This window comes from Salmo trutta, chromosome 33, assembly GCF_901001165.1.
Source record: "Salmo trutta chromosome 33, fSalTru1.1, whole genome shotgun sequence".
In the NCBI taxonomy this organism is placed as follows: domain Eukaryota; kingdom Metazoa; phylum Chordata; class Actinopteri; order Salmoniformes; family Salmonidae; genus Salmo; species Salmo trutta.
In genome coordinates this window covers 28,459,061-28,485,987 of record NC_042989.1, presented here as the reverse complement: position 1 = coordinate 28,485,987, position 26,927 = coordinate 28,459,061, and the positions used below count along the sequence as shown (strand labels likewise).

Sequence of the window (26,927 nt, the reverse complement as noted above, 5' to 3'; positions counted from 1 at the left end):
GTGTTATTGGGCTAGAGTGGTGTTATTGGGGTGGGTTGGTGTGGAGTGGTGTTATTGGGGTGGAGTGGTGTTATTGGGGTATAGTGGTGTGGAGTGGTGTTATTGGGGTAGAGTGGTGTTATTGAGGTGGGATGGTGTTATTGAGGTATAGTGGTGTTATTGGGGTAGAGTGGTGTGGAGTGGTGTTATTGGGGTAGAGTGGTGTTATTGGGGTAGAGTGGTGTTATTGGGGTATAGTGGTGTTATTGGGGTATAGTGGTGTTATTGGGGTATAGTGGTGTAGAGTGGTGTTATTGGGGTATAGTGGTGTTATTGGGGTATAGTGGTGTTATTGGGGTATAGTGGTGTGGAGTGGTGTTATTGGGGTATAGTGGTGTTATTGAGGTATAGTGGTGTTATTGGGGTATAGTGGTGTTATTGAGGTATAGTGGTGTGGAGTGGTGTTATTGGGGTATAGTGGTGTTATTGGGGTATAGTGGTGTGGAGTGGTGTTATTGGGGTATAGTGGTGTTATTGGGGTATAGTGGTGTGGAGTGGTGTTATTGGGGTATAGTGGTGTTATTGGGGTATAGTGGTGTAGAGTGGTGTTATTGGGGTAGAGTGGTGTTATTGGGGTATAGTGGTGTGGAGTGGTGTTATTGGGGTATAGTGGTGTAGAGTGGTGTTATTGGGGTAGAGTGGTGTTATTGGGATAGAGTGGTGTGGAGTGGTGTTATTGGGGTATAGTGGTGTAGAGTGGTGTTATTGGGGCATAGTGGTGTTATTGGGGTATAGTGGTGTGGAGTGGTGTTATTGGGGTATAGTGGTGTTATTGGGGTATAGTGGTGTGGAGTGGTGTTATTGGGGTAGAGTGGTGTTATTGAGGTATAGTGGTGTGGAGTGGTGTTATTGGGGTAGAGTGGTGTTATTCCAGTGTGTTCTAGCCTGCACCCGGAGAGCAGTAAAACATCAATAAAATAAAAAGTACCTGCATCTTAAAATAAATTTCAATTGAAAAACTTAACAGCCCTTCAAATTGCAAAATTTAATACAGACCAGTAAAGCCTAAATAACACTCTGGGTCCTCTGTGCTGCTAGAAGACAATGAGAGGGTGGCTGGGGAGTCGAGGGATCAAGGGGTGTGGGTGACATAGTTGTGGAGTGTGTGTGTTGACGTGCGCAAACGCATGTGTGTATCCATTTTTGTATGGGTGTCTGAGGGGGAGTGTTCAAATTCAAGGTGACATGATTGTCTCATGTGGTAAAATTATTTACAATTGAGGCCTCTACTGAGGCTCGGCAGGTTTAATGGAGACGACAGACAGACAGACAGACAGACAGACAGACAGACAGACAGACAGACAGACAGACAGACAGACAGACAGACAGACAGACAGACAGACAGACAGACAGACAGACAGAGTCTCCTTGCTTATTCCCTGCGTCTCCTGGACCTTTGTGGTAATTGAATCAGTGAGAGTGCTGAGTGGAGCAAGCATAAAAAGCTGTTAACCTAAAGGTCAGCGCTGTGCATTGTTTATTTATCAGGGCTAGGAGGGAGACTAGTAGGGAGGCTAGGAGGGAGGCTAGGAGGGAGGCTAGTAGGGCGATTAGGAGGGAGGCTAGTAGGGAGGCTAGTAGAGAGGCTAGTAGTGAGACTAGTAGTGAGATTAGTAGGAAGACTAGTAGGGAGACTAGTAGGGAGGCTAGTAGGGAGGCTAGTAGGGCAATTAGGAGGGAGGCTAGTAGGGAGGCTAGTAGTGAGGCTAGTAGTGAGTCTAGTAGGAAGCCTAGTAGGGAGGCTAGTAGGGAGGCTAGTAGGGAGGCTAGGAGGGAGACAAGTAGGGAGACTAGTAGGAGGGCTAGTAGGGAGACTAGGAGGGAGGCTAGTAGGTAGGCTAGGAGGGAGACTAGTAGGGAGGCTAGTACTGAGTCAAGTAGGGAGACTAGTAGGAGGGCTAGTAGGGAGGCTAGGAGGGAGGCTAGTAGTGAGACTAGTAGGGAGACTAGTAGGGAGACTAGTAGGAGGGCTAGTAGGGAGGCTAGGAGGGAGGCTAGTAGGGAGGCTAGGAGGGAGGCTAGTATTGAGACTAGTAGGGAGGATAGGTGGGAGGCCTATAGGGAGACTAGTAGGAGGGCTAGTCGGGAGGCTAGGAGGGAGGCTAGTAGGGAGCCTAGCAGGGAGACAAGTAGGGAGGCTAGGAGGGAGACTAGTAGGGAGACTAGTAGGAGGGCTAGGAGGGAGGCTAGGAGGGAGGCTAGGAGGGAGGCTAGTAGTGAGGCTAGGAGGGAGGCTAGGAGGGAGACCAGTAGGGAGACTAGTAGGAGGGCTAGTAGGGAGGCTAGGAGGGAGGCTAGTAGGGAGGCTAGTAGAGAGGCTAGGAGGGAAGCTAGGTAGGAAGCTAGTAGGGAGGCTATGAGGGAGGCTAGGAGGGAAGCTAGGAAGGAAGCTAGTAGGGGGCCCTGCACCACACAGCCCTGACACACTGACGCACTGCCTGGGAAAAATCACCCTGCTACACTGGAACGCAGCTAGGCACTGAAAAACACTTGAATCACACACGTTCAATTACACACGTTCAGTTACACACATTCAGTTACACACATTCAGTTACACACATTCAGTTACACACGTTCAGTTACACACATTCAGTTACACACATTCAGTGACACACATTCAGTTACACACATTCAGTTACACACGTTCAGTTACATACATTCAGTTACATACATTCAGTTACACACATTCAGTTACACACATTCAGTTACACACGTTCAGTTACACACATTCAGTTACACACATTCAGTTACACACGTTCAGTTACACACATTCAGTTACACACGTTCAGTTACATACATTCAGTTACACACGTTCAGTTACATACATTCAGTTACATACATTCAGTTACACACATTCAGTTACACACATTCAGTTACACACGTTCAATTACACACATTCAGTTACACACATTCAGTTACACACATTCAGTTACACACATTCAGTTACACACATTCAGTTACACACATTCAGTTACACACGTTCAATTACACACATTCAGTTACACACATTCAGTTACTCACGTTCAGTTACACACATTCAATTACACACGTTCAATTACACACATTCAGTTACACACATTCAGTTACACACATTCAGTTACACACATTCAGTTACACACATTCAGTTACACACATGCACAGGGCTGGAATCACAAATAAGTTACAAGATGGGGGAGGAAAGGGTGTGGGCATCTCCCCGTAGAAAGATGGGTGAGTAATGGGTGAGAGCGGTGTCATCTAGGGTGAGAAGAGGTGGGTTATATTAGGGCAGGGGAGGGGAGGGGGAGAGAGGGAGGGAGGAGAGGGTGAGGTAAGGTTTAGGGAAAGGGAAAGGGGGATACCTAGTCAGTTGTAGAACTGAATGCATTCAACTGAAATGTGTCTTTCGCATTTAACACAACCCCTCTGAATGAGAGAGATGCGGAGGGCTGCCTTAATCGACATCCATGTCTTTGGCACCCAGGGAACAGTTAGTACTGGATGAGGGTGAGCTAAGGTGATGGCGAGGCTACCTCCCCCTATCTCCCCCTCTGGTCCCGGTGCCATCTGGGGGAGCCTTTAGCAGTTAACGTTAGCGCTTAGCAACGCAGCACGCTCTGAGCACGCTCAGTCACCTTGATCCGCCTGCCCTTGCCGAAGCACCATTACCCTGCTACTGTGTGTGTGTGTGTGTGGGACCATTACCCCAGTACAGTCGGATGTAAATGGGGGAGGAAAACATTACCTTCAGAGCATGGGACAGAAATATCAATCAAATCAGGTAGGGTGGAGGGAGGGAGGGAGGGAGGGAGGGAGGGAGGGAGGGAGGGAGGGAGGGAGGGAGAAAGAGAGAATGGAAGAGTGGAGAAAGGGTAATTTTTAATTTATTTTTATTTAACCTTTGTTTAACTAGGCAAGCCAGTTAAGAACAAATTCTTATTTTCAATGACGGTCTAGGAACAGTGGGTTAACCACCTTGTTCAGGGGCAGAACAACTGATTTTTACCTTGTCAGTTCAGGGATTCAATCTAGCAAACTTTCAGTTACTGGCCCAACGCTCTAACCACTAGGCTACAACACAAGGAAGACAGACAGATAGACAAGGAAGGAGGAAAAATCCACTTTTTCCATGGTTGATATATTCCTTCTTTTTAAATGTGAAAGCAGGAGGAGAGGAGAGGGAATGAAGAAGGGTAAAGACTACGGTTGCAAAATTCCTGGAATTTTCAATAAATCCATTGGTTTACCCGAAATCCTGGTTGGAGGATTCCCAGAATCAGGAGGGAATAAGCCGGAAATCTGGAATCGTCCAACCAGGATTTCTGGAAAACCAGGACATTTATTGAATGTTTCATGAATTTTGCAACTCTAAAAGACTCCTTAGACCAGCGTTTCCCAAACTAGGGGTCGCCTGGTTTGAAAATGGGGTTGTGAAATACATTTTTTATTTTATTTTCGAAGTAACAGAACGGTTTATGTTTTCTTCATACAAATGTGTCTCTATCTTTTGAACGGTTTAAGCTACAAAAGACACTAAATATTTTATACAAAAGTATGCGAAATGCCAAGCTTTGGCTGGAGTGGTGTAAAGCTCGCCGCCATTGGATTCTGGAGCAGTAGAAACACGTTCTCTGGAGTGATGAATCACACCTCACTATCTGGTAGTCTGACGGACGAATCTGAGTTTGACGGATGCCAAGAGAACGCTACCTGCCCGAATGCATAGTGAGTGCCAACTGTAAAGTTTGGTGGTGGAGGAATAATGTTCTGGGGCTGTTTTTCATTTTTTGGGCTAGGCCGATTAGTTCCAGTAAAGGGAAATCTTAACGCTACAGCTTACCATGACATTCTAGACGATTCTGTGCTTCCAACTTTGTTGCAAAGGTTTGGTGAAGGCCCTTTCTTGTTTCAGAATAACAATGCCCCTGTGCACAAAACCAGGTACATACAGAAATGGTTTGTCGAGATTGGTGTAGAAGAACTTGACTGGCCCGCACAGAGCCCTGACCTCAACCCCATCGAACACCTTTGGGATGAATTGGAAGGCCGACTGCGAGCCAGGCCTAATCGCCCAACATCAGTGCCTGACCTCACTAATGCTCTTGTGGTTGAATGAAGCAAGTCCCCGCAACAATGTTCCAACATCTAGTGGAAAGCCTGTTATAGCAGCAAAGGGGGGACCAACTCCATATTAATACCCATGATTTTTGGAAGGAGATTGACATTCGACGAGCACTGTTGGTCAGGTGGTGTATTATGACCCGATCACTGAAATAGAAGACTCTCAGGAGCACGTATTTTGTTTCCCTCAATCCACACAGGACTTATTAGAACAGAGTGGACAAGACCAAACTTGGGAAATGTTGTTTCTACACAGAATATCATACAAAATGATTGATTGTTTTTTTTTTCAAAATGGGGTCTCGGGCTTAAAAAGTTTGGTAACCACTGCCTTAGACTTAGTCAACAGACAAACTGAACACAGAACTCCCCCTAGTTAGCCCCTGACAGACCAGACTGACAAACCAGTTTCACTTATGGTATGTTGAGAAGCTATGGGGTAACGCAAATTTCAAGGGGGTGAGGCTATTCAAGGGGGATGCTAGAGTATCAAGTTTTAATGTCACGTGCACAATTACAGTGAAATGCCTTTCTTGCATACTCCAAACCCAACAATGCAGTAATCCATATTAATGCAGGACATAAAATAACATAAGTTCGAACAAAAATACAAATAAGAAATAAGAAATAAGAACAGGAGAAAGTTAGAAGCTATATACAGGGTCAGTTCCAATATTATAATGTGCAGGGACACTGGATCGATAGAGGTAGATATGTATAGGGGTAAGGTGACTAGGCATCAGGATATATGATAAACAGAGTAGCAGCAGCTTAAATGATGATTGTATGTAAGTGTGTGTGCGTGAGTGTGAGTCAGTATAAATGTGTGGACATGTTATGTGTGTGTTCTGTTAGCTATTTAGCAGTCTTATGGCTTGGGGATAGAAGGTGTTCAGGAGCTTGTTGTGTCAGACTTGATGCACCAGTACCGATTGCCATGCAGAAGCAGAGAGAACAGTCTATGGCTTGGTTGGCTGGAGTCTTTAACTATTTTCCGGACCTTCCTTTCATACCGCCTGATATAGAGGTCCTGGATGGCAGGGAGCTCGGCCACAGTGATACATTGGGCTGTCCGCACCACCCTCTGTAGCGCCATGCAATCGAGTGCGGTGCTGTTGCCATACCAAGCAGTGATGCAGCCAGTCAAAATGCTCTCAATGGTACAACTGTAGAACTTTTTGATGATTTGAGGGCCCATTCCAAACCTTCTCAACCTCCTGAGGGAGAAGAGGCGCTGTTGTGCCTTCGTCACAACTGTGTTCGTGTGAGTGGACCATTTTAAGTCCTTAGTGATTTGGACACTGAGCAACTTGAAGCTCTCGACCCGATCCACTCCGTCTATATGGATGGGGTTGTGCTTGCAGCCCCCCCCCCCCCCCCCTTGTTTTCTGTAGTCCGCGATCAGCTCCTTGGTCTTACTGACTTTGAGGGAGAGGTTGCTATCACGTGATCAGGCTTACCACCATCGTGTCGTCTGCAAAATTGATGATGGTGTTGGAGTCACGTGTGGCCACCAGTAGTAGGGTGAACAAGGAGTACAGGAGGGGAATAAGCACACACCCCTGTGGGTCCCCGTGTTGAGGGTCAGCGTGGCGGAGGAGATGTTGCCTCTGTCCAGTGTCTGTGTTCTTTTGCCCATCTTAATCTTTTCTTTTTATTGGCCAGTCTGAGATATGCCTTTTTCTTTGCAACTCTGCCTAGAAGGCCAGCATCCCGGAGTCGCCTCTTCACTGTTGACGTTGAGACTGGTGCTTTGCGAGTACTATTTAATGAAGCTGCCAGTTGAGGACTTGTGAGGCGTCTGTTTCTCGAAATAGACACTCTAATGTACTTGTCCTCTTGCTCAGTTGTGCACCTGGGCCTCCCGCTAGCTTTTTAAAATGATCAACTTGAATTAGCTAACACAGCGTGCCATTGGAACACAGAAGTGCTAATGGTAATGGGCCTCTGTACGCCTATGTAGATATTCCATTCAAAATTAGCCGTTTCCAGCTACAATAGTCATTTATAACATTAACAATGTCTGCACTGTATTTCTGATCAATTTGATGTTCTTTTAATGGACAAAAAATGTGCTTTTCTTTCAAAAACAAGGACATTTCTAAGTGACAACTTTTGAATGGAAGTGTACATACATTTAAAAACACTAACATGTAGTTTATGTGCATCTATGAGTTCCACGTACGTCAGTACACACGCACAACAAGAAGGTGACATGGGGGAGAGGCGTTGGGCCGTGAGGTGTTGCTTTATTTGTTTTTTAAAACAGATTTGCTGTTCTCTTGTACAATATGAGAGGGAAGGGAGTTCCATGCACTCATGGTTCTGTATAATACTGTACATTTCCTTGAATTTGTTCTGGACCTGGGGACTGTGAAAAGACCCCATGTGAATATCTGGTGGGGTGTGTTTGTCAGTGCTGTGTGTAAGTTGACTATGCTTCCTTGTAAACAGGAAGCAGGAGTACAGAGTCTGATTTGCTGAATAGCGGACGAGGGAGGGCCTTGTATGCTTGCTTATGGGTAGAGTGACAGTGGTCTAGAACTTTATCACCCCTAATTGCGAAGGAGACGTGTTGATGGAAGTTGGGTGTCACGTGTCTTAATGACGCAGAATTAAAATCGCTGGCGACAAGACAGGGTGTTTTATCCTGAGGTGGAATGTATACAACAGTCACGATAACAGCTGAAAACTCCCTCAGGAGGTAGAAGGGTCAGCATTTGACCATCAGGTATGGAGAAAAGGCCTTTAGAGACTCGTTGGACTTCCATATTTTTCTCTTTATTTAGACAGTGAGGAATGTAGATGTAGAGGGCTGTAGTTGTAGATGGGAAACCGTGAGAAAGTGTCTGGGATGGGATTCGGTCCTATGTTGCTGCTGGACAACATGTGCAAAGTAGACTGCAGCTCTACCACTGTGTCACACTTCTGCAAACTAAGGGCTTTAGAGCCTTGTCATCACCCCTTGTTTCATGTCATTTAGCAGACACTTATCCAGAGCCACTTACAGTAGTGAATGCATACATTTTTTTTTGTACTGGCCCCCCGTGGGAACCGAACCCACAACCCTGGCTTTGCAAACACCATGCTCTACCAACTGAGCCACAGGGAAGGCTTTCATCAGCTCACCCTGTAATAAAGACAGTATGTGTACATATGTGTGTGTGTGCATCGATGGGAGTGTGTGTGTGCCTGCATTCCTGTGTGTAATTATGAAAATGACCGGAGCTGTCGTACACCAGATGTGTGTGAAGGATTCCTTGGTGTGTGTGGTTACGAACCGGCTCAGAGTTCGCAACAAAAGGGAGACAACGTGGAGACAAGGAGTATCAAACATATATATTTATTAGATTCCACTACTAGCACAACCAAAACAACAAGGTGTCTGCATGGAGAGAGTCTTCCCAATGACTGTGGAAGACGTCCATTTATCCTGGGACACACCCAAGCCCAGGTGTTTCCCATGTAGCTGACGACCCTTCCAACTCCGCCCACTGGCATCCTAATAAGGAAACAAGAACAAAGAGAGAAAATACAGCAGACAGAGTGGGAGGGTCGTCACAGTGTGTGTGCCGGCGCAGGTATGTGTGTGTGTGTGTGTGTGTGTGTGTGTGAAGGAATCCGTATCGTGAGCGCTTGGCAGTAGGAAGTGTGGAAGTAGCCATTCAGTGGAAATGGCCAGTCACAAACTTGAGTGATTACAATATTTCCTCAGATTCAGTGCCATCTCTCCCCAGCTCATAGTTGATATCACTGCCTATAACCTCCATTGAATAAATCCATAAATATAATTTTCTGTGTGGCCGCGCCCGAACGTTCTGCTGGCCCCTCGCACTCGCTAAATGAGCTGATTTGCACATCGCTGTATGTGCCCTCGATTCTAATCCCAGGAATAGGGCCCTCCAAATCACTGTTTGTCCTTGTGATGTCACTCTTGACGTTCCGTTGTCAAATGATAATTCCACCACACTCTCTCTTCTCATCTCCTCGCTTCTCACCACACACACATACACACACACACACACACACACACACACACACACACACACACACACACACACACACACACACAAGGCTTTTCTTCCTTCCACATTGATGAAATAATAATCCCTCTTTTTCCTTTGTTCTTTTCCACTAAATGCTGTAGTCACTGTAACAAGAAATTATGTTTACTGAACAAAAATAAAAATGCAACATGTAACGATTTCAGCGGTTTTACTGCGTTAAAGTTCATATGAGGAACTCAGTCAATTATAATGTATTAATTAGGCCCTAATCTATGGATTTCACATGACTGGGGATACAGGTATGCATCTTTTGGTCACAGATACCTTAAAAGAAATGGGCCTCACAATGGGCCTCACAATTGTCCTCAGGATCTCGTCATGATATTTCTGTGCATTCAAATTGCCATCGATAAAATGCAATTTTGTTCGTTGTCCGTAGCTTATGTCTGCCCATACCATAACCCCACCATGGGGCACTCTGTTCACAACGTTGACATCATCAAACCGCTAGCCCACACAACGCCATACAGTACGTGTTGTGAGGCCGGTTGGACGTACTGCAAAATTCTCTAAAACGATGTTGGAGGTGATTTATGGTAGAGAAATTAACATTCAATTATCTGGCAATAGCTCTGGTGGACATTCCGCAGTCATCCTGCCAATTGCACACTCCCATAAAACTTGAGACATCTGTGGCATTGTGTTGTGAGACAAAACTACACATTTTAGAGTGGCCTTTTATTGTCCCCAGTACCTGTGTAATGATCATGCTGTTTAATCAGCTTCTTGATATGCCACACCTGTCAGGTGGATGGATTATCTTGGCAAAGGAGAAATGCTCACTAACAGGGATGTAAACTAATTGGTGCACAACATTTGAGAGAATTAAGCTTTTTGTGTGTATGGAACATTTCTGGGATCATGGGACTAACACTTTACATGCTGTGTTTATATTTTTGTTCAGTGTAGTTTTCTAACACCTGTCCTAGACCTTAGTAGACAGACTGGGTTTGGTGTGTAGGGTGTTCAGGAAAAGAGGAAAAAACCAAACCAATCAGGTTGGCAATCATGAGAGCGAGAGTAGGGAGTTTGGGAACCATTCTAACCCTGTGTTTATTGTTGTCTGTTTTGTCTCTCTCTCTCTCTCTCTCTCTCTCTCCCTCCCTCCCTCCCTCCCTCCCTCGCTCTCTTTCTCCCTCTCTCTCCCCCTTCCCTCTCTCCTGCCCCCACCCCCTCCCTCTAGGTCCAGGTCCCGTGGACCCCCCTGTGGTGTCAGCCCTCCAGTCACATAGTGTGTTAGTCTCCTGGGTCCCCCCAGCCCAGCCCAACGGGGTGATCACCCACTACACTCTCCACCTCACCTCCACCCTGTCCCTGTCACACAGCACTGCTACAGTACCTGGCAACACTACCAGTTACAGCCTCTATAACCTCCTGCCCTACCAACTCTACAGCCTGCAGGTGGGTGGGAGGATGGGTTGGTGGGATGGATGGATGGAGCAATAATACAATAATAACACCTATTGATGATTAAACACATTAACTGTATTGTCCTCTGTCGTGTTGTTAGGTGGAGGCCTGTACCCCGGCAGGGTGTACTCTCTCTGGGGAGTCCCAGTCCTTCCATACCCCCGCTGCCCCACCGGAGGGGGTCCCGGTCCCCCACCTCTACTCTGACACCCCCACCTCAGTACTGCTGTCCTGGGGAGCCCCGGAGAGGAGCAACGGAGAACTGGAGGGGTGAGACATAACAAGAGAGGATGGCTTTAATAACATTCTATTCCCCATGGTGTGCTCTACTTTGGACAGCATCATGTGGCCCTCGTAAATGTGGCCATAGTAAAACATAGTGAAACAGAGTGAAACACAGTAAACCATAGTAAACCATAGTAAACCATAGTAAAACATAGTAAACCATAGTGAAACAGAGTGAAACACAGTAAACCATAGTAAACCATAGTAAACCATAGTAAACCATAGTGAAACAGAGTGAAACACAGTAAACCATAGTGAAACAGAGTGAAACATAGTGAAACATAGTAAACCATAGTGAAACAGAGTGAAACACAGTAAACCATAGTGAAACAGAGTGAAACATAGTAAACCATAGTAAACCATAGTAAACCATAGTGAAACAGAGTGAAACAGAGTGAAACATAGTAAAACATAGTGAACCATAGTAAACCATAGTAAACCATAGTAAACCATAGTAAACCATAGTAAAACAGTAAAACATAGTAAGCCATAGTGAAACATAGTGAAACATAGTGAAACAGAGTGAAACATAGTGAAACATAGTGAAACAGAGTGAACCAGAGTGAAACAGAGTGAAACATAGTGAAACAGAGTGCACTATATAGGGAATATTTAAATTAACTACAACCGAATATGTTATGAATTTCAGTTTCCATCTGTGTTCTCTTCCTGTATAGATTTGCATATTGCATTTTTTATAATAATCCTAATTCCTATCCATGTGTTTGTAGATGGGTGGTGGAGTGGAGTGTGTTTTTATAATAATCCTAATTCCTATCCATGTGTTTGTAGATGGGTGGTGGAGAGGAGTGTGTTTTTATAATAATCCTAATTCCTATCCATGTGTTTGTAGATGGGTGGTGGAGAGGAGTGTGTTTTTATAATAATCCTAATTCCTATCCATGTGTTTGTAGATGGGTGGTGGAGAGGAGTGTGTTTTTATAATAATCCTAATTCCTATCCATGTGTTTGTAGATGGGTGGTGGAGAGGAGTGTGTTTTTATAATAATCCTAATTTCTATCCATGTGTTTGTAGATGGGTGGTGGAGAGGAGTGTGTTTTTATAATAATCCTAATTCCTATCCATGTGTTTGTAGATGGGTGGTGGAGAGGAGTGTGTTTTTATAATAATCCTAATTCCTATCCATGTGTTTGTAGATGGGTGGTGGAGAGGAGTGTGTTTTTATAATAATCCTAATTCCTATCCATGTGTTTGTAGATGGGTGGTGGAGAGGAGTGTGTTTTTATAATAATCCTAATTCCTATCCATGTGTTTGTAGATGGGTGGTGGAGAGGAGTGTGTTTTTATAATAATCCTAATTCCTATCCATGTGTTTGTAGATGGGTGGTGGAGAGGAGTGTCAGAGGCACCCAGCAGGTATCTACAGTGGTCAGACTTCCCCCGTCCCCTCCTCCCCTCTCCTATCTGGATCACTCCTCAGCCCTCAGCCCCTGGACCTCCTACCAGTACCGCCTAGTGGCCAGCACACAGGCTGGATCTAACACTAGTGCCTGGGCTAACATCACCACCAGACCCTCTCGCCCTGCCGGTCTAGTCCCACCACGGGTAGATGTGCTGGGACCGGACTCACTGCAGGTTGGTGGTTGTGTGGAGGTGTGGGTGCTGTGACTTTAGTTTGGGTTTTGGTACTGTTACTAAGCCAATAACAGACCATGTCACAGCTAACCAGCCAATAAGATGTATCTACCTCAAGTTGTGGTAGACATTCTTTGAAACACTAGAGTACATAGGCCAATGTCATATTGGTATTCATGCTTATATTGTGTGTAGTCATTTTGAACAGTTTCCTCCCTGAGCTCTCTCTCTCTCATATAACGCACACACACACACTTACAAAACGGTGTTTCAGACAGTCACTAAACTCAAGGTCCCCTTCAGGAAGTAGGCAGGGTCACGACCCTGTCTGTAGTGAATTCCTTCCTGTCGGCCATATTAACAAGACTCTAGCTAAGTATGAATGAAGAAATTAGCCCATCCCGCCCACACACACACGCATGCACACATACATTCATATACACACGCCCCTGCACTAATGCTAACTGTATGAAAATGCAAATTCCTGTCATCATTTCAGACACAACCCTGTCGTCACGATGCTTTTGGGGTCAGAGGTAATTTGTTTCTTAGTGTTTCTTCCTGGTTCAGCTCAATTACACACTTCCTGTTTATGTCTGACCGTGGTAATGCAAAAAAACAATAGTGTTCACTGAGACCCAGGTATAACTCTCTCTCTCGCTCTGTATTACATTGCAATTTGTTGTCAGGAAGCATGGAATGAATACGTATCAGATACCAGCACAACTGCTCTCTCCATCTACTGATCTCTCTTTCTCTATTTTTTTCCTTTCTTTCTCTTTCTTGTTCCCGTCTGCCTCTCTCTTTAAAATCATACTGGAATCTGAGAATCCAACTGTTTTCCATTCATGATTACTATATAAATCTCAGACTAAGTTTGCCTTTACCTCAATCCTACCTCCTCTGGTACTTTACTAAGGACAATAAAGCTTCTTCCCAGAACCTGAGTAATTCTATCCAGGGTGCTATCAGTGTTTTAAGGTGGTATAAACCCTAGCAGTGTGCCTGCTGGTTGAATAGAGGGGTCTTCAGAGAGAGAGAGAGAGAGAGAGAAGCCTAGCTAGCAGGGCCTTGCTGCCTGACAAACACCATTCAGGGGGAATTCATGTCACCAAACAGGCTTTGCAGCTTAGCGGTCCTCTTTGTACCAATACACCCACAGACTCCACACACACACACATACACACACAGGGGGTCCACACGTACACACACAAACACACGCACACACTCACTCACGCACGCACGCATGCACACACACACACACACACACACACACACACACACACACACACACACACTTCTCTGTCTCTTCCTCTAGTCTTGAGAAAGTGCCAGAAACACAGACTGAAGTGCTGGTGACTTCAAACAAAGACGCTATTTACATAAACTAGTTTGAATAATTAATTTCCCCCAACCCTGACTTCTATTTGTTGTTGTTTTTTCAGACAATTGTTATTTCATTCATTTGTTAACAGCTGCGTTTACATGGCTAACGAGGTGAGAAGAGTTACACGTGTAAGACGCTAAGACTGGTTCTGCTATTTGCATATTTAGCAGTTTATTCAGCAGTTTATTTATTTACCAACAGACTGGTTCAATGGTCTCAGTGTGTTTTGTCTGGTTGTCTTAGTAATCACTGGGGCTTCCTGCAGTTTAGTGTTTGGTGTGTTTATTAACAGCCAGATTTGTGATTTGTTACTTCTTTTTCAGCTAAGCTTTGTTTTTTTAGTTTTTTTATTCCTATGTTTTTCTAGTTATTTAGAAACTGAAAGAAAGGGAAGTGAAGGCCATCACACACACACACGCCAAACGCACACACACACAAGCACATACACACACACACACACGCACACACACACACACAGCCCTGAGCCCTTACTTATTGGTAGTGTGTGTGTGTGTGTGTGTGAATAGCCCTTTCCTGTACCTGTCAGTCCCAGGCCTCTATCTCTCTCCTCTCTGATCTCCACCATCCACAGATTACATCAGGGCATTCAATCTGGAAATGACATCCGTAAGCACCCACACTCTGGCAAATGAGCTACCTAACGCCACCCCACCCTATGCATGTGTGTGTGTATATGTGTGTGTGTGTGTTACGGGTCATACAATTACCTCATTTTCTCACCTATTTACCGAAAATCAGAGCAGTTGAATTCCTCTTCCTAATCACACACTGTCTCTACAAGCTCCGCTTTGAACTGCATAGCAATTCCACACACTTTTAGCCTTTTTAATTCCCTGAAATGCTGACAAAATCACACGCAGGCAGTGCTAGCTAGGCAACATGCTGTAGTTTTTGTATATAACAATTCCATTACTGCGGTTTCATTATTTTAGCATGTTGGCCTGCAAGGATGAAATGTGTTTTAAATGTGTTGAAGGGAATCTGCCACTCAGATCAATGTCAGGGTGTCTCTCTCTTTCTGCACGGTGCAGAGCTGTACGCACACAAGCATGTAATTCCCATACATACATACACACGTAGGCATGCGCAAGCACACACTGTACAGTACAACATCACTTCCTGGAACTCATCCATCTAAAAGCGTTCTAAAGCACATAACATTCTGAACTGCCGATCACAGGCCTCCCTCGGCCGCTTGCACCTCTGCACTGCACTCTGGGAGAGATGATGTCAGTTGATTGCATACTAACAGCCTTCAGTGTTTCCCTGGTAAGAATTGAGAATATCCACATGACTTTGTGCGTGTGTGTTTGTGTGCGTGTCTGTGTGTGTTTGTGTCTGTGTGTGTTTGTGTGTGCCTCCCTCCCTCTCTCCTCAGGTCATGTGGTCCCCTCCTGTCATCGCTAACGGAGTGATCGACCGCTATGAGATCCGCCTTCCCGACCCGCGCGTATCCCACGACGACCTGTCCAACCTCATCGTCACGGTAACAGACCTGGTGCCCTACACTGACTACCTGGTCACCGTCCTGGCCTGCTCCTCCGGGGGTGGCCTTATTGGGGGTTGCACAGAGAGCCTGCCCACTGCCGTGACTACACTACCCACAATCCCCCAGGACCTGGCACCACTGGCAGTGGTGGCCGTCAGTGAGTCCTTCCTGGCCGTATCCTGGCAACCTCCCGACAGGCCCAACGGACCTAACCTCAGGTAAATGTTGTATTATTACCAGGCCACTTAGTTTAGGGAAACCCAGGGTTCTAGTTGTGAGGTAGAGATACACAACACAAATAATATGCAGAAAGGTAAATCTGTGTGTAAATGTGTGTCAGGTTGTAAAGTAGATGATGGTCAGTTAGAGTTCAAGCAGCTGCTGTAGCTGAGCCCCAGTATGCTAAGATCAGACATAGCACTAGCATCCAACATCTACATAGCACTAGAATCCAACATCTACACAGCACTAGCATCCAACATCTACACAGCACTAGCATCCAACATCTACACAGCACTAGCATCCAACATCTACACAGCACTAGCATCCAACATCTACACAGCTTAGCATCCAACATCTACGTAGCACTAGCATCCAACATCTACACAGCACTAGCATCCAACATCTACACAGCACTAGCATCCAACATCTACACAGCACTAGCATCCAACATCTACACAGTTTAGCATCCAACATCTACACAGCACTAGCATCCAACATCTACACAGTTTAGCATCCAACATCTACATAGCACTAGCATCCAACATCTACACAGCACTAGCATCCAACATCTACACAGCACTAGCATCCAACATCTACACAGCACTAGCATCCAACATCTACATAGCACTAGCATCCAACATCTACATAGCACTAGCATCCAACATCTACATAGCACTAGCATCCAACATCTACACAGCACTAGCATCCAACATCTACACAGCACTAGCATCAAACATCTACACAGCACTAGCATCCAACATCTACACAGCACTAGCATCCAACATCTACACAGCGCTAGCATCCAACATCTACACAGCACTAGCATCCAACATCTACACAGTACTAGCATCCAACATCTACATAGCACTAGCATCCAACATCTACACAGCTTAGCATCCAACATCTACACAGCTTAGCATCCAACATCTACATAGCACTAGCATCCAACATCTACATAGCACTAGCATCCAACATCTACACAGCACTAGCATCCAACATCTACATAGCACTAGCATCCAACATCTACACAGCACTAGCATCCAACATCTACGTAGCACTAGCATCCAACATCTACACAGCACTAGCATCCAACATCTACACAGCACTAGCATCCAACATCTACACAGCACTAGCATCCAACATCTACACAGTACTAGCATCCAACATCTACACAGCACTAGCATCCAACATCTACACAGTACTAGCATCCAACATCTACATAGCACTAGCATCCAACATCTACGTAGCACTAGCATCCAACATCTACGTAGCACTAGCATCCAACATCTACGTAGCACTAGCATCCAACATCTACACAGCACTAGCATCCAACATCTACACAGCACTAGCATCCAACATCTACATAGCACTAGCATCCAACATCTACACAGTACTAGCATCCAACATCTACACAGCACTAGCATCCAACATCTACACAGCACTAGCATCCAACATCTACGTAGCACTAGCATCCAACATCTACACAGCACTAGCATCCAACATCTACACAGCACTAGCATCCAACATCTACGTAGCACTAGCATCCAACATCTACACAGCACTAGCATCCAACATTTACGTAGCACTAGCATCCAACATCTACACAGCACTAGCATCCAACATCTACGTAGCACTAGAATCCAACATCCATATCAGTATTACTCTGAATAGTCTCACACACTCTTCACTGAACCAGACAGAGACTTGCGTTAACATGAGTGTTAATTATCTAGCTCGTTATCTGTGTGTGTGAGTATTTACAACTTTAGTTCCTACTCTGTTCTCGTCACGATTACGAGCTAAATAACAGTCTGTTTTCATGGTAAACCATTACAATTCATGAGTACTTTCCCCTCCACAGCTCAGATCAGTGTGTTTGTTTAAGTTGGTTTATGAAAGCTGGAATTAAGGCCTGCTCTTCTGATTGCAGCCCACATTAACATCACTGTGAGAGTGAATAACACTAACACCACAGGAATTAGAGAATAGAGCGGGAGAAAGAGAGACTGCAGAAGAAAGAGTGATAGAGGGATAGAGTTATAGAGAAAGAGACAGAGAGGGGTGGAAAGAGAGAGACAGAGAGAAAGAGAATAGAGGGATAGAGGGAAATAGACTGTGTTTGCGTGTGTGTTTGTGTGTGTATGTGTGTGTGATTATCCGTGTGTTTGGTGTGGTCCTCAGATACGAGCTGCTCAGACGTAAAAGCCGTCAGCCGCTGGCCGCGCAGGCCCCGGCAGATCTCCATCGCTGGTTCAATGTTTACGCCGGAGACAAATTGTTTCACCAAGATAAAGGCCTTAGCAGGTGAGATTACCAAAATTAGCTTTAGAGCAAACCGCCGCCACTGTGTACAGAGCTGTTTCGCGCTCCGATGCCATCTTTTAATGCCGCTCAAAGATACATTAAGCAAATATTCAAATAATTTAATTATTTTGTGCTAATCTCTGGCTGGCACTCGGCAGCAGCTGATTTTGTCCCTGTGCTTGCTAAAAGGCTTCTCTCTCCACTACTGACGTTTACTCTAGCTTCAAGTTAGACACTTTTAGATACATAAGCAGTTTAAGCAGTTTTCTGGACTTTCACTGCTATGCTGGCCTAGATTGTTCATAGTGGAAATATAATCGATTGACGTTTGTGTTAGCCCTTGTTGCTAGTAATTGTTTTGCATTGGCCTAGATATTGCACCACTTTTGAAACAGGATGTGTTTTGGTACAGTATGTGTGTGTGAGTGCATGTGTGCGTGTCTTTGTATGTGCCTGAATGCAAGTGTGTGTTGTCTAACCTTTGCCTGGTCCATTTCGACGCTGTAGGTTCACATGGTACCAGTACCAGTTACTGGTCTATAATGACGTGGGCTACTCTACAGGACAGCTGGCTACGGGTGTTACCCTGGCAGGAGTACCCCTCCACCCGCCCTCTCTGTCTGTCCAGACCATCGACCATACATCCATACACATCAGCTGGACAGAACCCTGTAAGAAGCTATATTTAATACTGTCATGATAGTCTGAACTAGAACTGTTATTCACATAAACAGGACCTTATTCAGTAGGGTAGGACGAGACTACTATGCTGTTCTAGGAACCTTTTCCATATTGTCATGTTACATTTTATATTTTAGTAATTTAGCAGGAGCAATTAGGATTAAGTGCCTTACTCAATTGCACATATACATATTTATCACCTAGTCGGCTCAGGGATTCGTACCAGCAACCTTACGGTTACTGGCCCAACTCTCTTAAATGTTAGGCTACCAGACGCCAAATGTTGATTATGACAATAAGTTCTCTGTCAACTGTCTCTCTCCACCCCTCAGCTCAACAGGATCTCCAGGGTGAGGTGGAACTCTACACACTCAGGGTCGAATCCTCTCACCTCAGACGAACTCTGACCTTCCCACCCGGGGTTGATTCCACGGTGATAGGTGACCTGCAGCCCAACACGCACTACAGGGTTTCCCTGCAGGTGTCCAATGGGGCTTACAACACTTCTAATATCGAGGTCAACTGTACTACTGAAGATGGAGGTGAGAAGGGTGTGTGTGCGTGCTGTGGATGGGTGGTGTTGTGAAATGTGTTGGAGTGTATTGTGAAATAACAGGTCCCAGATCAATAGAAGGTCCCAGTGATTCTAATACCACACCAACGCTATTAGCTCTGACCAGCACACTGCCCCGCCCCCCCCCCCCCCCCCCACACACACACACTCACACTCACCTAGAGCAGGGTTTGTCAAACTCACCTAGAGCAGGGTTTGTCAAACTCACCTAGAGCAGGGTGGGGCGGGAGGAAGCAGGGTGCTGGTCAGTGCTAATAGGGTTGGTGTGGTATTAGAATCAATCCTCCAGACCCTAACCTGCAGAGATGGAGTCAACACCGGAGCCATGGAAACCGAGACCAAGACCAGTCCCCTGGAATCCTACATCCAGATACCAATAGGAACCACATCGAGACCAAGACTCCACCCCTTAGGAACCACTTTTAAACCAAGACTAGAACCCTTGAGAACCACATCTAGACCAAGACTCCACCCCTTAGGAACCACATCTAGACCAAGACTCCACCCCTTAGGAACCACATCTAGACCAAGACTAGAACCCTTGAGAACCACATCTAGACCAAGACTCCACCCCTTAGGAAACACATCTAGACCAAGACTAGAACCCTTGAGAACCACATCTAGACCAAGACTCCACCCCTTAGGAACCACATCTAGTTCAAGACTAGAAACCTCAAGAACCATATCCATGACAATAACATATCCTTTAGTTACCACATCCAGAACCAGACCTGAACTCTCAAAAACCCCTTCTAGGCCAAGACTCAACCCAGAAGGAACCATATCTACAACAAGACCCAGTTTATCGCCAACTACATCTACACCAAGACCCAACCCGTCTAGAACCACAACAACTCACCACGACTTAACCCCTCTAGAACCATAACAACACCACCAAGGCCTAACCCCTCTAGAACCACAACACCACCACCACCACAACTTAACCCCTCTAGAACCACAACAACAACACCACCCAGACTTAACCCCTCTAGAACCACAACACCACCACCACAACTTAACCTCTCTAGAACAACAACAACACTACCACGACTTAACCCCTCTAGAACCATAACACCACCACCATGACTTAACCCCTCTAGAACCACAACAACAACACCACCATGACTTAACCCTTCTAGAACCACAACAACACCACCACCATGACTTAACCCCTCTAGAACCACAACAACAACACCACCACGACTTAACCCCTCTAGAACCACAACAACACCACCACCACGACTTAACCCCTCTAGAACCACAAAACACCACCACCATGACTTAAAACCCCTCTAGAACCACAACAACACCACCACCACGACTTAACCCCTCTAGGACCACAACAACACCACCACCACAAATTAACCCCTCTAGAACCACAACAACACCACCACCACGACTTAACCCCTCTAGAACCACAACAACACCACCACCATGAATGAACCCCTCTAGAACCACAACAACAACACCACCCCGACTTAACCCCTCTAGAACCACAACACCACCACCACGACTTAACCCCTCTAGAACAACCACAACACTACCACGACTTAACCCCTCTAGAACCATGACACCACCACCATGACTTAACCCCTCTAGAACCACAACAACACCACCACCATGACTTAACCCCTCTAGAACCACAACAACACCACCACAACTTAACCCCTCTAGAACACAACACAACCACCATGGCTTAACCCATCTAGAACCACAACAACACCACCACCATGACTTAACCCCTCTAGAACCAAACCAACAACACCACCATGACAAAACCCCTCTAGAACCACAACAACACCACCACGACGCAACCCCTCTAGACCCACAACACCACCACCACGACTTAACCCCTCTAGAACCACAACACCACCACCATGACTTAACCCCTCTAGGACCACAACAACATGACCACCAAGACCTAACCCCTCTAGAACCACAACAACACCACCATGACAAAACCCCTCTAGAACCACAACACCACCACTACGACTTAAACCCTCTAGAACCACAACACCACCACCACGACTTAACCCCTCTAGAACCACAACACCACCATCACGACTTAACCCCTCTAGAACCACAACACCACCACTACGACTTAAACCCTCTAGAACCACAACAACACCACCACCACGACTTAACCCCTCTAGAACCACAACACCACCACTACGACTTAAACCCTCTAGAACCACAACAACACCACCATGACTTAACCCCTCTAGATCCACAACACCACCACCAAGACCTAACCCCTCTAGAACCACAACACCACCACCACCACGATTTAACCCTTCTAGAACCACAACACCACCACCACCACGACTTAACCCCTCTAGAACCACAACACCACCACTATGACTTAAACCCTCTAGAACCACAAAAACACCACCATGACAAAACCCCTTTAAAACCATAACAACACCACCATGACTTAACACCTCTAGGACCACAACAACACCACCACCAAGACCTAACCCCTCGAGAACCACAGCAACACCATGACTTAACCCTTCTAGGATGACAGCAACACCACCACCACGACTTAACCCCTCTAGAACCACAACAACACCACTACTACGACCTAACCGCTCTAGAACCACAGCAACACCACCACCATGACTTAACCCCTCTAGAACCACAGCAACACCACCACCATGACTTAACCCCTCTAGAACCACAACACCACCACCATGACTTAACCCCTCTAGAACCACAACAACACCACCACCATGACTTAAGCACTCTAGAACCACAACAACAATACCACCACAACTTAACCCCTCTAGAACCACAATTACACCACCACAACTTAACCCCTCTAGAACTACAACACCACCACCATGACTTAACCCATCTAGAACCACAACACCACGACTTAACCCCTCTAGAACTACAACAACACCACCACGACGTAACCCCTCTAGAACCACAACACCACCACCACGACTTAACCCCTCTGGAACCACAACACCACCACCACGACTTAACCCCTCTGGAACCACAACACCACGACTTAACCCTTCTGGAACCACAACACCACGACGTAACCCCTCTGGAACCACAACACCACGACTTAACCCTTCTGGAACCACAACACCACAACTTAACCCCTCTGGAACCACAACACCACCACCACGACGTAACCCCTCTAGAACCACAACACCACCACCACGACGTAACCCCTCTGGAACCACAACACCACGACGTAACCCCTCTGGAACCACAACACCACGACTTAACCCCTCTGGAACCACAACACCACGACTTAACCCCTCTAGAACCCCAACACCACCACCACGACTTAACCCCTCTGGAACCACAACACCACGACTTAACCCCTCTGGAACCACAACACCACGACTTAACCCCTCTGGAACCACAACACCACAACTTAACCCTTCTGGAACCACACCACCACGACTTAACCCCTCTGGAACCACAACACCACGACTTAACCCCTCTGGAACCACACCACCACGACTTAACCCCTCTGGAACCACAACACCACGACGTAACCCCTCTGGAACCACAACACCACGACGTAACCCCTCTGGAACCACAACACCACGACGTAACCCCTCTGGAACCACAACACCACGACGTAACCCCTCTGGAACCACAACACCACGACGTAACCCCTCTGGAACCACAACACCACGACTTAACCCCTCTGGAACCACAACACCACCTGCAAATAGACCTTAATATCTATGTTGAACTTGTAGTAGTAAATAAATAGAATTCCATACATTCTGAAAAATGCGTAGAGAACCTTTAAATTAAAAAAACTAAACAAACAAGCCCCAGACCAGGACCCAACCTCTTCCGATCAAGTGTTTGGTGTCAATATGCATGTCTGTGTGTTTTGTGTGTTTTGTGTGTGTGTGTGTGTGTGTGTGTGTGTGTGTGTGTGTTGTAGTGTAGTATGTGTGAGTGGGTGTGGAGTCCAGTGAGTGTGCATAGAGCCAGTGGGAAAAAAAGGGGGTCAATGTAAATAGTCAGGGTAGCCTTTTAATGAACTGTTCAGCAGTCTTATGGCTTGGGGGTAGAAGTTGTTCAGGAGCCTTTTGTTCCCACACTTGGTACTCCGGTAGAGCTTGCCGTTCGGTAGCTTAGAGAACAATCTATGAGTTTGGGTGGCTGCAGTCTTTGACAATTTTTAGGGTCTTCCGCTGACAAGTTTTTGAGGATCTGAGGGCCCATGCCAAATATTTTCAGCCTTCTGAGGGTGAGGAGGAGTTGTCGTGCCCTTGTCAAGACTGTGGTGGTGTGTTTGGACCATGGTAGGTCCTTAGTGTTGTTGACACTGAGGAACTTAAAACTCTCAACACGCTCCACCACAGCCCAGTCGATGTGAATGGGGGCTTGCTCGACACTCCATTTCCTGTAGTCTACGATCAGTCTTGCTGACGTTGTTGTCCTGGCGCTACACTGGTCTCTGACTTCATCCCTATAGGCTGTGTTACCATCGTCAGTGATCAGGCCTACCACCGTCATGTCGTCGGCTATCTTGATGATTGGGGGGTAGATCAGCTTTAATATTGCAGATAGATTGTGACTATCTGAATCATTTCCAACCCCCATATATTTTGGGGTAAATATAATATATTTTTATTTTACTAAGCAAGTCAGTTAAGAACAAATTGTTATTTACAATGACAGCCTACCCTGGCCAAACCCTCCCTTAACGCTGCGCCAATTGTGTGCCACCCTATGGGATTCCCGATCGCAGCCGGTTGTGATACAACCCGGGATCGAACCTGGATCTCTAGTGACGCCTCTAGCACTGAGATGCAGTGCCTTAGACTGCTGCGCCACTCGGGAGGCCCATATTTTCTTTCTTTATTATTTTCCACTTAACCCTACCATCCCTCCCCTAATTGGCCTTGTTGGCCCTTAACCTGTTGAAAGGTCTTACTCATATCAGCTACGGAGAGTGTCATCACGCAGTCGTCCAAAACAGCTTTCCTCAAATCGAGCATAGAAGGTATTTAGCTTGTCTGGTAGGCTTGAGTCACTGGACAGCTCGCGGCTGGGTTTGTAATCCGTGTTAGTTTGCAAGCCCTGCCATATCCGACGAGCATCAGAGTCGGTGTAGTAGGATTCCATCCTTTATTGACGCATTGCCTGTTTAATGGTTCGTCTGAGGGTGTAGCAGGATTTCTTATAAGCGTCCGGATTAGTGTCCCGCTCCTTGAAAGCACCAGCTCTAGCCTTTAGCTCAGTGTGGATGTTGCCTATAATCCAGGATTCTGGTTGGGATATGTACGCACGGTCACTGTGAGGGCGATGTCCTCAATGCACTTATTAATGAAGCCAGTGACTGATGTGATAAATTTCTCAATGCCATCGGATGAATCCCGGAACATATTCCAGTCTGTGCTAGCGAAACAGTCCTGTAGCTTCACCTGACCACTTCCGTATTGAGTGTGTACATCCTGTTTGAGTTTTTGTTTGTGAGCATGAATCAGGAGGATATAGTTATGGTCAGATTTGCCAAACAGAGGGCGACGGAGAGCTTTGTATGCGTCTCTGTGTGTGGAGTAAAGGTGATGTAAAGTTTTTTTGCCTCTAGTTGCGCAAGTGGCATTGTGGTAGAAATTAGGAAACATGGCAGTTTTCCTGCATTAAAATCCCTGGCCTTTAGAAGTGCTGTCTTTGGGTGAGCATTTTCTTGTTTCCTTATGGCCCTATACAGGTCGTTGAGTGCGGTCTTAGTGTCAGCATTAGTTTGTGGTGGTAAATAGACAGCGACGAAAAATGTTGATGAAAGGATATTACAGTTCTTCAGATCACATTGATAGTCTCGAACGGAGCTCGTGCAGTTTATTCGCCAATAGAACGTGCAAGAGGAGGTTTATCCACTCTCCAACGTAGTCTCAACTGGTATCCCGCACGCTGGCTTTTATAGCACCGCCTTCTCCAAGTGTCGGGGATTTGGGCCTGGCCCGGAATAATCAATATGTCCTTTGCCCCAGACTCATTGAACTAGTAGTTCTCATCTAAATCAAGGTTAGTGATAGCTATTACGTCCAGAAGCTCTTTTCGGTCATAGGAAATGGTGGCGGAAACATCATGTACAAAGATAGTTACGATACACTATGTTGGGTTGCGTCAATTCGAATCTGGTATCAGAACAAAATAGTTAGCACAGAGTAACTTCTGATTTCTTTGTACTTTAATTAATGCAAACACTTGAATGGTAAATATGATGTTCGTATATACGGTCTCACTGTAACACCACGCAGAGCAGACAGAGAAGAGAACGACAATTGCTTTGTTCTTCTTTAAATGCTCTGACAGAGATAGTTCCCGCTCACTGCTGGCCTGTCAGAGGGAGGATGAGCATGGTTTAAACTTACTCATCCTATCGTTGGCGTGCAGGTTGGTCCCAACCTCGTGACGCACTTCCTGTACACTCTGAGCCCGTTATTGTATTTCAGTATCAAGTGGTTTCTTATGTGACTCTAGTTTGAGAAACAGCCTTCTGCATGCCTCAACAGTTTTACCCCCTATTTAGCCACACAAGCATGTAGCTTAACAAAACAATAGAACATATTGATACATGTGCTGATGTAAAAAGATAATTATTCCTCACAACTATCGGAGCTCCCGTTATTTAGAACGGAACGGAACTTTATTTCACAGCGCATGTATTTCTTGTAACAGGAAAATGTTGCCCTAAATGTAGAAAAAGAAGACCCAGACCAAGGCCAACCATCTTAAAACATCATCTTCCTAAACATGAACCATTGCATGCCCATCTGGCTTCCATTTAAAAAGCCAGATCCCTTCACACTACAAAGACTACAGTGTTCTTTAATACCATTAGCGTAGACCTAGACCACGACCATGGTCTCCAGTGTCTCAAGATCAAGACTCCATCTCTGTAGGTACTGTGGGTTTTCTCTTATCTTTCTCTCTTTCAATTTTTCAATTTAAATATAAGGGGCATTACGCTCACAGAAGTTCCAAAAGAATAAAGACATTTCAAATGTCATATTATGGCTATATAGAGCGTTGTCTCTCTCTCTCTCTCTCTCTCTCTCCCCCTCCCTCCCTCTGTCTCTCTCTCCACCTAATCAGATCAGCATAGTAAAAAGTGCATTAAAAACATTAGAAAGTTGTTAGCTGCTAAAAGCGGGCCACGGGTCATTTAGCTTAGAGGCTCCAGGGGTCCATCCATTACATTATTCTACTGCCCTAAGGCCATAGATCTGTAACCACTGTTATACACACACACACACACAGTCACAGACAAACGCATTCACACAGATAATTAAAAAACCAGGCGCACATTTTCAGTGTGTGTTTTTATGTGAATGTGTGTCTGTGTGCCTCCATTCATGTGTTTGTGTGTCTGGTGTTGAGTCTAGCGTTGATAATGCTATCGTGGAAGTGAAATGTAGTGCACTGGGTTGGGTTTGGGTAAGTGTGTTAGGAGGGAATGAATTGGGTAAGTGTGTTAGGAGGGAATGAATTGGGTAAGTGTGTTAGGAGGGAATGAATTGGGTAAGTGTGTTAGGAGGGAATGAATTGGGTAAGTGTGTTAGGAGGGAATGAATTGGGTAAGTGTGTTAGGAGGGAATGAATTGGGTAAGTGTGTTAGGAGGGAATGAATTGGGTAAGTGTGTTAGGAGGGAATGAATTGGGTAAGTGTGTTAGGAGGGAATGAATTGGGTAAGTGTGTTAGGAGGGAATGAATTGGGTAAGTGTGTTAGGAGGGAATGAATTGGGTAAGTGTGTTA

The 26,927-nt window shown here is 45.7% G+C and overlaps 1 protein-coding gene across 1 annotated transcript in view; it reads left to right on the top strand.

Moving 5' to 3' along the window:
* Positions 1–26,927, top strand: part of ush2a (Usher syndrome 2A (autosomal recessive, mild)) — a 258,301-nt gene that overhangs the window by 97,416 nt on the left and 133,958 nt on the right. Inside the window, exons 20-26 of the mRNA XM_029729287.1 lie at positions 10,390–10,607; positions 10,717–10,886; positions 12,243–12,498; positions 15,285–15,613; positions 17,799–17,921; positions 18,429–18,592; positions 18,935–19,144. Coding sequence (XP_029585147.1) covers positions 10,390–10,607; positions 10,717–10,886; positions 12,243–12,498; positions 15,285–15,613; positions 17,799–17,921; positions 18,429–18,592; positions 18,935–19,144 — 1,470 coding nt within the window. The remainder of the gene's footprint in view (positions 1–10,389; positions 10,608–10,716; positions 10,887–12,242; positions 12,499–15,284; positions 15,614–17,798; positions 17,922–18,428; positions 18,593–18,934; positions 19,145–26,927) is intronic.